The sequence below is a fragment of the Grammomys surdaster genome, unplaced genomic scaffold (genome assembly GCF_004785775.1).
Source record: "Grammomys surdaster isolate TR1022 unplaced genomic scaffold, NIH_TR_1.0 126109, whole genome shotgun sequence".
Taxonomy (NCBI): Eukaryota; Metazoa; Chordata; class Mammalia; order Rodentia; family Muridae; genus Grammomys; species Grammomys surdaster.
Window position 1 is genome coordinate 2,570,587 of NW_021620917.1, and position 13,787 is coordinate 2,584,373.

At 53.0% G+C, this 13,787-nt stretch overlaps 1 protein-coding gene across 3 annotated transcripts in view; it reads left to right on the forward strand.

Moving 5' to 3' along the window:
• Positions 1-13,787, forward strand: part of Tnrc18 (trinucleotide repeat containing 18) — a 91,787-nt gene that overhangs the window by 36,556 nt on the left and 41,444 nt on the right. For 2 of the 3 annotated variants that reach the window (XM_028755989.1, XM_028755991.1), the window contains 6 exons: positions 4,597-4,693; positions 4,961-5,166; positions 5,385-5,531; positions 5,945-6,135; positions 7,018-7,444; positions 8,371-9,369. In XM_028755989.1, coding sequence (XP_028611822.1) covers positions 4,597-4,693; positions 4,961-5,166; positions 5,385-5,531; positions 5,945-6,135; positions 7,018-7,444; positions 8,371-9,369 — 2,067 coding nt within the window. Of the gene's footprint in view, positions 1-4,596; positions 4,694-4,960; positions 5,167-5,384; positions 5,532-5,944; positions 6,136-7,014; positions 7,445-8,370; positions 9,370-13,787 lie in introns of all 3 variants that reach the window. The other variant, XM_028755990.1, reaches the window with a different exon arrangement.

A 13,787-nucleotide genomic window follows, 5' to 3' on the forward strand; every position in this document is an offset into this window, starting at 1 on the left:
CTCACTGGGGGATTCTAGGCAGGGGCTCTACCACTGAGCCACACCCCCAGCCCCTCACTGGGGGATTCTAGGCAGGGGCTCTCCCACTGAGGTCTCTTTTCTGATCCCTTTCTTGCTTACTCCCTTTCACTCCTCGTGGCCTCCTCTCTGTTCCTTTGCAGGTTCCTGCCTCAGGGTGTTCACTGGTGCCTTTTCTTCTCCATATCTCACTCTTCTCCCTGATGTCTGTCCTTCCTGGCATTTACTGTTTGTTGATTGAGTTTTTCTCTGTTCCGTGTTGTGCGGACAGGAGATGGCTCAGGGGCTTGCTTGGAACCTGAGCAGCGCATGCTGTGGTACTGATAGTTGTGGACCAACCACAACCAGTCAGTCATGCTGGGCTCAGCGCAGTGAGGGAGGTAAATCAGGAGGTGGAGGAGGAGAGGTGGTCAGGGTGGTTCCTTCCTTCCTGGAAGAGATGTTGACAGGAGCTGAGGTTGTGTTGAATGGTCCAGTGGAAGGGCATTGTGTGTGCAGGGAAGACAGTGTACATGTCCCTAGGGGAGAGATACATGTGACCTGCATGAAGAGATTGGACAGGACATCTGGACCCCATGATGTGAGCCCAGAGCAGGGGCTTGGCTCTTCATGGTGACTGTGGGAAGAGCCTAGAGGCCATAGGGAGCTACAGAGCGATGTGGTTAGAGGTGGGACCCCTCGGAGCATGGGGTCAGGTCCCACAGTCATGTCACATGTCCTTGGGAGCCAGCCAGTTTTCGGAGAGTTACCTGGTGCTCTGCCTAGTGGCCCTGGGCATGAAGGCTGCTCTGAGTTGTTGGTGTCTAGTGGCAGGTGACGCTTGGGACAGGAAGTAGCCCAGGGCAGTTCAGTCAGGGTGTACAGAGGACTTGTGGCCCCGAGCCTGGTCTACACTCTAGGCACCTCCCCTTTCTGGGGCCCCAGCAGCAAGCGTCCCCACAGCTGGTCTCAGACACAGAGACTGAAGGCACGTGCCTTCCCATATGCCTGAGCCCTTGGGAGTGTGTGAGCCTGGTTGACGTGGCGTCTCCCCTGGGAAGAGGAAGCATGAGCTCAGGGTCTGATTTCCAGGCACAGCTGTGGGACTCTGGGTGGCTCTCTGTGCCTGTGCCCTGCCTCAAACTTGCCGTTCCCTTGTGAGCTGCAGTTTCCCCCTGGATCCTGGTACAGCCCCTTCTAGTTCTGCCATTGGTGTGTGTGTGTCTGTCTGTCTGTCTGTCTGTGTCCAGAGGTATGTGTGTGTGTCTGTCTTTGTGTCCAGAAGTGTGTGTGTGTGTGTATGGTATTTGTGTGTGTGTCAGTCTGTGTTCAGAGGTGTGTGTGTGTGTATGTGTGTGTATATGTGTGTCTGTTTGTTTGTGTCCAGAAGTATTTGTATGTGTGTGTGTCTGTCTGTTCAGAGGTATGTGTGTGTGTCTGTCTGTTTGTCTGTCTGTGTCCAGAGGGGTGTGTGTGTCTAGCGTCTATGTCCAGAAGCCAGAGGTGTCCTCCTCAGTTTCTTCTTCTTCTTTTTTTTTTTTTTTTGAGACAAGGTTTGTATCCTGAAACTGGCTCTGTAGACCAGGCTGGCCTCAAAATCATTGAGATCCACCTGCCCCTGCCTCTAGAGGGGTAGGACTAAAGACATGCGCTATCAATGTCCCACTTGTGCTTTTTTAAAATACGGAGATTCAAACTCAGGTCTTCATTTCATAGTACCCACTTTGCCAGTCCAGCTGTCATCCCAGCTTCTGGTTGGAACCTGCTACTCTAGCTGTTCTTATGCTCAAGGGTGTGTGTGTGTGTGTGTGTGTGTGTGTGTGTGTGTGTGTGTGTGTTACTTCTCTGGTTGCTCTGATGGAATATCCAACACAAACATTTATTGAAGGAAGGAAGGAAGGAGGAGTTTATTTTGGCCCATGGTTTGAGTGTGCAGGCTATCATATCACCGTGAGGAGGTCGTGGCCACGGGAGCCTGAGGCTCAGTCACGGTGCATCTGTGGTCAGGAAGCAGAGAGCAGTGGATGCTGGGGCTCAGTGTGCTGTCTCCTTTAAAAATGTATTTACGGATTTATGCACATGTATCTGTGTGCCTGTTGTGTGTATGCAGGTGCATCTGCGTGGATGTGTGGAGACCAGAAGAGGGTGTTAGATGTCACCTTCTAGTCCTTGCCAGTATGGCTTTGAAGCAGGGTCTTTCTCCAGAGCTGGAGTTCAATGTCTTCTTGGCTTAGCGGGCAGACAGGCAGCCCCAGCTGTCTTCCTGTCTCCTGTCCCTTGGAGCTGTAGTTACAGGTGTGTGCCAGACGCCTGGCTGCTTACGTGGGTGTTGGGACCTAGCTCTAGTTTTTAAAATGATGAAACAGGTCCTCTTGACTGCCGAGCTATCTGCGCAGCCACTTCTCTTTAATCTTTTTGCATCTGTCTGTCTGTCTGTCTGTCTTGTGTGTTGGCATGCACATGTCAAAGTCAGAGGACAGCTTGCAGGGATCTCTTCTCTCTATCCAGCACCTAGGTCCCAGGGATCGAACTTACTTACGCTGCCAGGCTTGCTTATGAGAGCCTCTACTCCCTGAGCCTTCCCAAGCCATGCTGCTTCTTACTCAGCCTGAGTCAGCGAGCGACCCAGGGAGTAATTTTGCCCACCTTCAGGAGTGAGTCTTCCTACCGCTCCTGAAACCTCTGTGGAGACCCCTCATAGACATGCTCAGAGCTTAGCCTACTAGGAAATTATAGGTCCCGTTGGGCTGATGGTATTAACCATCACAGGAGGGACCAGTTAGAGTGAGAACTCCAGGGCCTCAGAGGCAAGCTGTATCCCGGCTGGGCCTCCCCTCCTCTGCTCCCAGCTGCAGGTGGGGTTGCTCCCTGCTTCCTGTTTCCCCACCACCACCCCTTCCTTTCCTCCTCCATCCAGTCATTCTGGAACCATGTAAGTTAAGATCTTGATGACTCTGGCTCTGGGGAATAGAACCTTTGGGGACCAGGGCCCCCTTGCCTCCCTGATCCACCTCTGTCAACTCTCACCACTTGAGAGTAGACAGGGTTTTCCTGTATTGGGCCTGGTTTTAGATGCTCTAGGCAGTGCTGAGCTTTACTTCAGGAAGACTTCCTGGTACTCTGTCTGCCTCTAGGGACTGTCCCTGTCCCCTAGGAGGCTGCTTGGCTGTCTCTCTGGCACGTTTGGTTCTGGGCTGTCTGGGCTCCTGTGGCTATGCTCTCTAGTCTGCTTACATGGCTGCGCTCTCTCCTAGCTCTTCTGAGGCTCTGGATGGTTGCGTCTCCATCCTCCCCAGGAGACCAGAAGGGTCTTGTGCAGGGACAGTGCTCTTCAGGACTCTGAGGTTTTCGGGGTGCAGGGAGATAGATGGGGTGCATGAGCTTAGTTGCTGCATCTTAAGTGTTTCCTTGACCTGTGAGGATCCTGAACATGGCCTACTGTAGACCCTGTCAAGGATCCCCAGACAGGGTCCTCAGTGGGACTCTGTTGGTGGTCTCTGTCACCTGAGACATTGCTGGGCCACACTAAGGATGACTACTTTGATCAGTTTATTTATTTACTGAGACAGAGGCTCATGTAGCCCAAATTGGCTTTAATTTGCCATGTAGCCAAGGATAACCTTGAACTTAAAATCTTCTTCTGTGTGTATACCCAGCATCCTCCTGCAGGACTGCTAAGCAAGTGGTTTGCCAGCCGAGCCACAGTTGCAGCCTCTTCTCTTCTATAGCACTTGTTTGTTGATTGTGTGTGTGTGTGTGCACGTGTGTGTGTGTGTGTACACATGGACATGTTAACCTGTCATCCTATATGTGTCAAGGTCAGAAGACAACTTGTAGGAGCTGGTTCCCTTCCTTCCACTAGTTCCAGGAATTGAACTCAGGTCATCAGGCTTGGCAGCAAGCACTTTTACTTGTTGAGTCTCCCTGTCATTTTGAGTTTTAAGTACATTTCTTGGGGCAGCAGAGACGGTTCAGTGGCCTGTGGGGCTTGTTGTGGAGGAAGACCCAACGTCCTTCTCTGGGTTCCTCGAGCACATCACGCAGACATGAGTGTAGCACATATACACATACACACATAGCATAAAATGAATAAAAATGAAAGAAAGTGGCATTAGTTTTGTGTGGTCGTGTGTATAGGCATGGTGGTGCGCCCGTGGAGGACAGGGGACATCTTGCAGGAGTCCAGGTCTCTCCCCTGTAGGTTTAGGGGATTAAACTTGAACCCTGGTCTTCAGGCTTGGTAGAAAGCACCTTGATCCAGTGAGCCTCCTCTCTGCCCACACCCCTCCTTTTGTTTTTTTTTGCTGGGGTTAAAGGCGTGCACCACCATGCCTGTTTGATAGATTTTTATTGTGTTTAAACTTGCGTCTGCTAATGTGATTTTTCACTACAGGTGAGTGACAGGCTCCAGGCGTGGGAGGGATGGAAGGGAAGTTTCTGGGCCAAAGACCCCTCAGAGGGGTTCAGGGGTCAGAAGGGGACTGTGTTGCTGGGGTTGCTGGAGGGTTTTGTCAGGTGTACGAGGGGAGGGCTGTGGGAGGTGTAGTGCGAATCTGGACTACTGCTGGCTGGGGACTCACTGCCACCTTTGGCCCCCAGGGCATAGCCGGACTGAAGATGACTGTGATCGAGCCAGGCACCGGGAGGATCGGCTGCTAGGGACACGGCTGGACCGGGACCAGGAGAAGTTGCTCCGGTGAGGGCTTGGGGACCTGAGAGTGTGGCTGAGGGCTTCTGGAGTAGGGGTGTTGAGGTGACCTCTGAGCAACACCATGGTCCTTGAGAGCCAGTCACCTTAGCTTTGTCCGGGTGACTCAAGGCCCCCTCTCCAGCCACTGGTGAAGAGCCTTAGCTGTCTCCAGGCTCACTCTAAGTGCCTGTCAGCCACCTGGGCTGTGTCTCTTTCACCCTACCCCCATTCCTGGGCTTCCAGCCTTTCCCATTCCTCTGTTTCCCTTTGCAGAGAGAGTAAGGAGCTGGCTGATTTGGCCCGTCTACACCCCACCAACTGTGCTCCCAATGGTCTGAACCCCAACCTCATGGTGACTGGCGGCCCGACGCTGGCAGGCTCAGGACGCTGGTCTGCTGATCCCGCAGCGCACTTGGGCACGCACCCCTGGCTGCCTCGCTCCGGTAGCACTTCCATGTGGCTTGCTGGACACCCCTACGGTGAGTGCAGCGTTGTGGGGTTTCTTTCCTTGAGGGGAGGCTGCAACCATGTTAGTCTTTCTCTGGCTCCCAGTAAGGTGGGAGTGACACACCTGTCCCCAGTCTTCCCGAACTCTTAAGGTTCCTTTTGGGATTCTCAGTGGACGGCTGGGACTACGATGCTGTCAGTGGGCCGGGAACCTCCTGACATTGATGTAATCCCGGCTTTCTCCCCCTAGGCCTGGGACCCCCTTCTTTGCACCAGGGCATGGCCCCCGCATTCCCACCTGGCTTAGGGGGCTCCTTGCCATCAGCTTACCAGTTCGTCAGGGACCCCCAGTCTGGCCAGCTGGTGGTTATTCCTAGTGATCACCTGCCTCATTTTGGTAAGTGACCCCTGAGTCACAGCCAGGGACTTTTCCTGGGCACCCATGGGGGTGGAACAGCTCTGTATATGGGGTGGGGACGCAGAGGTCCAGGGAAACCCGAATCTCAGTTGTGTCCAGAGAACAGATCTTGGGAATTCCATGAGAAGTCAGTTAAGGTCACCTGTGGGGACTGGGTGTCCTTGTCCCTCCTGTGGCCTACTCTGCTGACCATGGAGTGTGGTTCCTATGGTGGTCTTGGTACCATCCTGCAGGTTGGCGTGCTCCATTCTACAGGGTGTTATTTTAGGCTGGGAGGCCAGCGGGGTCTGTTGTATCTGCATTGGACATCAGCATCTCCCTCTGGAAACGGGGTGGGAGCCCTCACAGGAGCTGGGGCTGTGGGTGTAGCCCCCTGTTGTCTGTCTCCACAGCCGAGCTGATGGAGCGCGCAGCAGTGCCTCCCCTCTGGCCGGCCCTTTACCCGCCGGGCCGTAGCCCCCTGCACCACGCCCAGCAGCTGCAGCTCTTCTCTCAGCAGCACTTTTTGAGGCAGCAAGAGCTGCTCTACCTGCAACAGCAGGCGGCCCAGGCCCTGGAGCTGCAGCGGAGCGCACAGCTGGTGGTGAGTCCTGGCCCCTGTGTTGGGAGGCAGATACCCTAAGCCACAGAACCTGAAGGTAGTAGCAGTCAGGGAGGGCTCCCTGTAGGAGGAAGCATCTGAATAGAGACCCTGGGTGTCATGGATGGTACCCAGAACAGATAGGACCCCATGAGCAGTGGGAAAAAAAAACAAGACAAGAGGTGACCTGTGGATTAGAGATGCTTGTACTGGGAACACCCAAGGGGTCTTAGAGGGTCTTCTCTGTCTTTGGCCAGTTACCTCTATAGTCTAGGAGCTTCTGCTTCCAGGAAGTAGGGGTGCTAGTAATAGTTACTCAGTTCTTAGGTCCAGGGGGCCACAGGGGCAGCAAGTGTGTGGAGTTGTCTTGTGTTGGGTACTAGCTGCTGGGGCCCTGTAAGTGCTGTCAGATGCCTCAGTGAGTTCCTGTTCTCCACTGAGGTGCTTGGATCTGCAACTTAGTACTGAGCAGGTACTAAGTACTCCGTTGTGGGCACAGTGCGTGGTACAGGGTATGGTCATTATTATTGTCAATGGCTCTTTGCCTCAACCATGAGGGTCCCAGGAGGGCCAGGGTCCTGATAGAAACCTCTTCTTGTCTGGAGTCAAGGAATTTTAGGCCACAGACCCTCCTTGTGACACCCAGGGCCCTGTGCCCTGCCCCCAGCCCGCTCTCTGGGTTCTGTAGAATGCCATGTTTATTACATGCGTGCCATGGTAGAATGTCTGTGGTGGATTGATTACCTTGGGACGGGGAGGGCTGGGTGGCCTGGAGCGTGGATCTTGCCTGATATTTTCTGGAGTGGAAAGCTCCGGGGACTGGGCGATGGTTCCTGCCGTGCTCATCCTACCCCATCTCCCGTCCCTTCTCCCGTTCCTCAGCAGGAGCGATTGAAAGCACAAGAGCATCGGACCGAGATGGAGGAGAAGATGAGTAAGAGGGGCCTGGAGACCACGGGCAAGGCCGGCCTGAGCGCTACAGGCCCCGGGCTTCTGCCTCGCAAGTCCTCCGGCCTGGCCGCCGGCCCGACAGGCACCCACAGCAAGGCCATGAGCCCACCCCCGTCTCCCAGAGCCTCCCCAGTGACCTCTCTGAAGGCCAAGGTCATCCAGAAGGTGGAGGATGTGTCTAAGCCTCCAGCCTATACCTACCCCGCCACACCTAGCTCGCACCCCAGCAGCCCACCGCCTGCCTCCCCACCTCCTACCTCTGGGCTCACCCGCAAGGAAGAGGCTCCCGAGAACGTGGTGGAGAAGAAAGACCTGGAGTTGGAGAAGGAGGCGCCCAGCCCGTTCCAGGCCCTATTCACAGGTGGGAGTGTAGGACAAGAGCTGCCTAGCCGCGCGACACTGAGTTCCTCAGTGTTCATTGGCGGCCTGGTTTCCTCTCTCAGCATGTCTGTTCATGTGCTCATTCATTCATTCACTTGCTTCATTCATTCATTCATTCATTCATTCACTCACTCTTGCTGAGTGCTCTGTAGAGCCCACTGTCCAACTTTGAAATGAATGAATGCAGCTGAGGTTTCTTCCTGGTCCCTTGTAAGTGCATGCAGGGGATGTAGGCCTGATAGTGTCCCTGCAGGGGGATGCTCAGAGCACAGCAAAAAGCCAGAGCTGTGAACTCCGTGTGTAGTCACTCTGGGAACATCAGCGGTTCCCATCTGGGCGGCCTCCTTGGCCCTGACACATGCTGTCCCAGTGCCCCATAGTCATCAGGACTGGCTACAGGTGGCTTTGGGGGCTGAGGTATGTGTCGTCGTTTCTGGGGACAGTTAAGATTGTGAGGTTATATTTACGAGAATTTGGGTTCTAATTCAGAATGGCGCATCAGTGCGATGTGAGTTTGCACAGGATTGTCCCCTCCAGAGCCATTCGGTGTGAGGCTGTGCTAAGGATTAAGCACATGTCTGGCCTGGAGCATACGCCGGAACACTGTTGTGTTTTGTTAGGCTCCTACTGGGCACTGCCCAGGTCTGTGTCAGGCCTGAAGCTGCCGCAGTCTTTCAGTCAGCCCTGCCACTTAGGGCAAAACTGTATTACTGTGAAGGATTTTGTTCTGTTGTGTTTTGAGACAGTGTCTCCCTATGTAGCCTGGGCTGGCCTTGAACTCATGGAGATCTGCCTCTCAAGTGCAGGGGACAGTTGGTTCTATGATGTCTTTTCTGGCTCAGGTTATGGGGACAGGTCAGAGCCTCCCCAGGAGGCCCCCTCACTGGCTTCTTCTGTCCTTGACAGATATCCCTCCCAGGTATCCATTCCAAGCCCTGCCACCACACTATGGGCGACCCTACCCCTTCCTGTTGCAACCCACCGCAGCCGCTGATGCTGATGGCCTTGCCCCAGATGTGCCACTCCCAGCTGATGGGCCCGAATGCCTGGCACTGTCTCCTGAAGACAAGCCCATCTGCCTGCCACCCTCTAAGATCCCAGAGCCACCTCGGGACAGCCCAGAGGAGGAGCCGCTGGCCGACCGGGAGGTAAAGGCTGAAGTTGAGGAAATCGAAGAGGGCCCCACAGAGCTGCCTCCCCTCCAGTCACCCTTGACCCTGCCCGTCCCAGAGACCATGGTGGCTGTGAGCCCTGCTGGTGGCTGCGGAGGTAGTCCTCTAGAGGCCCAGGCGTTGAGCACAGCAGGTCCGGGCTGCCGGGAGCCCTCTGAAGTGTCAGACTTTGCACAGGTTGCTGAACCACAGATAGAACTACCGAGTAGGACAGAGCCCCGCATGGCTGCCCTGGAGCTGGGGACACAGCTGACACCTGAGCCACTGGTGGAGACTAAGGAAGAACCAGTGGAAGTGCCCCTGGATGTGCCAATGGAGGAACCCACGGCAGAGGCAGGGCCTGAGGACAGTCTGCCCCAGCCATCCTTGACTGAGCCTCAGCCCAGCCTTGAACTCTCAGACTGTGATTTGCCTGTCCCAGAGGGCCAGTGTCTTAACCTGGAGGCCCAGGAGGCCACTCCTGCTCCTGCCAATACCTGTTATCTAGAAGAGACCCACTCTGAATCACTCCTTCCTGGCCTGGATGACCCACTGGCTGGCATGAATGCACTGGCAGCTGCAGCGGAGCTGCCCCAGGCCAGGCCTCTGCCCTCCCTGGGTACTGGAGCCCCAGCGGGGGAGAAGCTGGATACAGCCCCCAGCCTAGTCCTGGAGCACAGCTTCCTGCAGGGCATCACCCTCCTCAGTGAGATAGCCGAGCTGGAGCTGGACCGGAGGGGCCAGGAGGTTGCAGGTAAGCACTGGGCTGAAGGCTTCCAACATGCTTATTCAGTGGTGGGGGTGCATGTCTTTAATCTCAGCATTCCTGAGCTATCATTTGCCTGTTCCAGAGGCCAGTGTCTGAACCTGGAGACTCGCGTCTATCTCTGTGGTTCTAGGGCAGCCTGGTCCAGGCTACCTAGAGCTTCAGAGTAGATTTATAGATTTAGGTGTTTTGTTTTTTCTTAAAAACTTCCAAGATCCCCAGAATATGTCTTATTCACATTTTTCTTTTGTTCCGTTTTTGCTTTTAATTATAAAACCAGGCTTGGTGGCATAGGCCTACCACCCCAGCTACATGGGAGCCTGAGACAGGTGGATTGTGAGTTTAAGGTCAGTTGGATTAGAGAATATAAGGCCAGCCTAGGCAACTAGTTGAGACCCTGTTCTCACCATAAAAAGTGAAAAAAGGGCTGGAGTGTGGCTCAGTGGTAGAGCCCCTGCCTAGAATCCCCCAGTGAGGGGCTGGGGTGTGGCTCAGTGGTAGAGCCCCTGCCTAGAATCCCCCAGTGAGGGGCTGGGGTGTGACTTAGTGGTAGCGCCCCTGCCTAGAATCCCCCAGTGAGGGGTTGGGGTGTGGCTCAGTGGTAGAGCCCCTGCCTAGAATCCCCCAGTGAGATGCTGGGGTGTGGCTCAGTGGTAGAGCCCCTGCCTAGCAAGAGGGTCTTGGTACAATCCCCAGAAGTGCAAATTAAATAAGTAAACAAACAGTCCCCTTTCTGGTTGGAGTGTCAGTTGAGACAGTGGAGTGCTTGCTTTGGCCGTTGACCGTGGGGTCTTATATACAGTATTAGACGGTGATGGAGGAGTGAGAAGTGTGTGTAACCAGAGCCACTCTGATGGACGTAAGCCTCCAGTCCCACTTCTTCCCCTGGTATGATGTGTCTTATGAAAGCAGGGTGGGTGGGATGGGGGCAACAAGAGGGGTGACTCTGTGGGGAAAGGCACCTACCACTAAGCCTTGATGATCCCATCCCTGGAATCTGTAGTAGCAGAGGAAAACTGATTCCCAGAAGTTGTCCTCTGAGTTACACACGTGTGCTGCAGCTATGAGAGATCCTGTCTCACCCTCCGAAATGCCCCTCCCCCAAAAGGCAGAGAGAGACGTCGTCTGCTCATGGAGCCCAAGCTGAGTAGTCGTGACCTGACGTTAGGTGCAGTCCGGGTAATTGTGACCTGATGTTAGGTGCAGTCTGGGTGCTTTAAGTCGTCTGGAATTTTTTTCTGCTGTGCATACCCAGTTGGTTCTTCCCTTTTCCACCTCGGTCTCCTGTTCTACTTTTCTCTGTTGACCTCATTTTTGCTAGGCTTGTTCTCCTCACTGGGGCTTCCAGTAATTCCTCCCATGCCTGTGGGCCTGCTCAGCTGGGCTGAATCTGTATCTTTCCCAGAAGTCCTAGTAAGAACTCTGCATCCTGGGCCCACTGGGGTTCACGCTTTTTTGTAGTACAGTCTGGGGAGTTGCACCAAGTTGACAGCCCTGTTGCATACACGTGAGGACCTTAGTTCAAATCCCTACCACCCATCTGACGCTGGCTAGGCGAGCATGCCTCTGAAATTCCTTTGTTGCTACAACAGAATTGGAGGTGGAAACAGGAGAATTCTAGGAGTCCAGCAGCCTTTGAGCCTGGTGTATACACAAGAACAAGAAATCCTTTCTCAAATAAGGAGGAAGACTGACACCTGACTTGGTGTCTGAGCCTCCGGGTGTGTTCCGTGGGGGTGGGGCCACTCACCTATGAATGTGTGTGTGCAGGCACACGTAAGCACACACATCACATGCACGTACATACATGTGCACACACATGTGCACAAAGTTCTTTTTTGGGGGGCAGGAGTTGCCTTCATGCACCTCTACACTGGACCCCTGTTGCTTTTGAGGAACCTCTCCTGATTCTGCTAGAGATAACCCCCCAAATCAAAGGTCAACCATGAGCAACAGCTGGGCCCATCTCTCAGTCACTCCTAGTATTGACAGCCACAAGCTGATTTACGTGTTGGGATTTGCTTGACACTTTGCCAGTGAGTGGTGACTGGGCCATTTTGACTAGAGATTTATTTTCTTTCTTTCTTTTTCCCTTCCTTCCTTCCTTCCTTCCTTCCTTCCTTCCTTCCTTCCTTCCTTCCTTCCTTCCTTTCTTTCTGACAAATATGAAGCCCAGGCTGGCCTAGGAGTTGGAGCAATTCCCCTGCCTCGTCCTCCCGAGTGCTGGGTTTGTAAACATGCCATAGAACTACCTATTCAGCCATTTTTCTTCTGTTTGTAGATGCCTGACTTTTGCCTGTTTGGTTTTAGACTTTGACTCCCTCCGGAAGGGCCTATCCTAATAATCTCTAACACAGCCACCTCTGTAGAAACCGTGTACGTGGGCCGCACCCGGATGTACCTATGGGGTTGGTTGGGATGGCACACACCTGAGTGCTGGCATTTGGCAGACTGAGGCAGGGGGCTCTCTTGTCCCAAGATGACTGGGATTAGAATTGACTTTGCTAAATTAGGAGTCACAACTGTAAAGCCTGGCTTGGAATGTGTTCCTCTGGTGGGTTTTGGATCAACCAGCCTGGTTGTTTGAAGGGAGAAAGAGCTGGCAAACCTCCGTCCACTTCTGTGATTTGGAGCCACCGTCCTTTGCCTCACTGAGGATGTTGAATTGATAGGGGTGGGGCAGACAGGCTAGCCCGCCTTAGTTTGATGTGCTAGGAACCTGGGGAGCGTTTCACTTATTGGAAGTTCATTTATTTTACAAATGAAAGCTGGGCTGGAGAGATGGCTTAACTCACAATCCAACATATAAGAATAAAGCCCACCCCAGCTGGGTGGCACAGGGCTTTACTCCCAGCTGTGAGAGCCAGCCCGAGGAGGAACTGTTGTAAAGCAAGAAGGTCTGCATCTGTAGCCTAGGGAGAGTGTGTGCCTAACACATAGAGCCTAGGTTCCCTGTCTTGTTCACATAAGCCAGGTGCAATGGGATAGCCTGTCACCCAGCACTCGGGAAGCAGACGCAAGAGTGTCTGGAGTTCAAAAGTCAGACTCTTGTGTCCAGGCTAGCCTTGACTACATGAGATGCTGTCTCAAAAACAAAAAAGAAATGGAGCTGGAAAGAGACATTCTTAAGGCCAACCTGGTCTACATAGTGAGTCCTAAGTCAGCCAGAGTTACAAATCTCAAAACAAAATAAAAATTCAATAATTATGTAAGTAAAAATTGAAATAAATCCCCAAGCCACTGATTTTTTTTTTCCCCCAATGAGGGAGGAGGTATTTTTTTTTTTGTCACCTCTGTTGGGAGCAATTAATTCTGGTTGTAACCAGTTCAGGAAGACACTGTTGCCATCTAGTGGGGAAAGTCAGGGAGGGTTCAATGATTGACAGAGGTTGATACAGGACAGTTCCTGGCAGAGGCGTCCATCCAGTGGCATTAGGAACAAGGCTGCGAAGGCTGACTATTGTGTAAGTGCTGAGATGCCCACCCTCTTGGCCTTCAGACACAGAGGGACGTTTGCATTTTTTTTTCTCAAGCATGCTTGGATAGTACCCAAAAACTGGTTAACTTTTAGATTGAAAATAAAATATCAATTTGAAAATGCAAAGAGGACCTGTGAGATGGCTCAGTGAGTAAGGTGCTTGCTGTTAATCTTGAAGATCTGAGTTCGATTCTCTATAACTCAGGATGGAAGTGGAGAACCAATTCCTGAAAGCTGTTCTTTGACCTCCGCACACACATCGTTGTGTATATAGCACGTTTTCTTTCAATTTCTCTTTCATACACGTAGGAGAGGAGAGGCACACAAGCTCGCGCACACACGCACACGCATGTGCACGCATGCTCACTAAATGTACACACACAGGTGTGCAAACACAAGCAGTAAGTAAACTAAAAATTAAAATAGGCATGGTGGTGCAAGTCTCTAATTCCAGCACTTAGGAGGCTGAAACTAGAGGCTAGTGAGGTTGAGGCCGCCTTAGCTGAAGCCAGACGTGACCTCCTGGAACTCAGGCAGCCCCATGTATGTAACAAAGCATGACCTTGAACTCCTGATGCCCTTGCCTTCACTTCCTGGGTCCTGACTGAGATGTTGTGGACCAGTATGCCTTTTTATATGATGCCAGGGATTGAACCTCAGGCTTGGCGCATGCTAGGCGAGCACTATTGACTAAGCCAGCATCCTCGGCCCTACCCTGAATTTAATATTTACACGGGAGGCTGGGTGTGTTAGGAATGTTGGAACACGAGAGTAATTCCTGAACGCTAGCACACAGTGTCATATCCTCCCCCAGAGGAAACCGTGTGTTGGGGCATTACACCTTCCTCCTTGTTTTGTGCTTTTTAAAATACATGTCTTCATGTGTCTATGTGCATGCACATGTGTGTTAGTGTTATGTGTACATGCC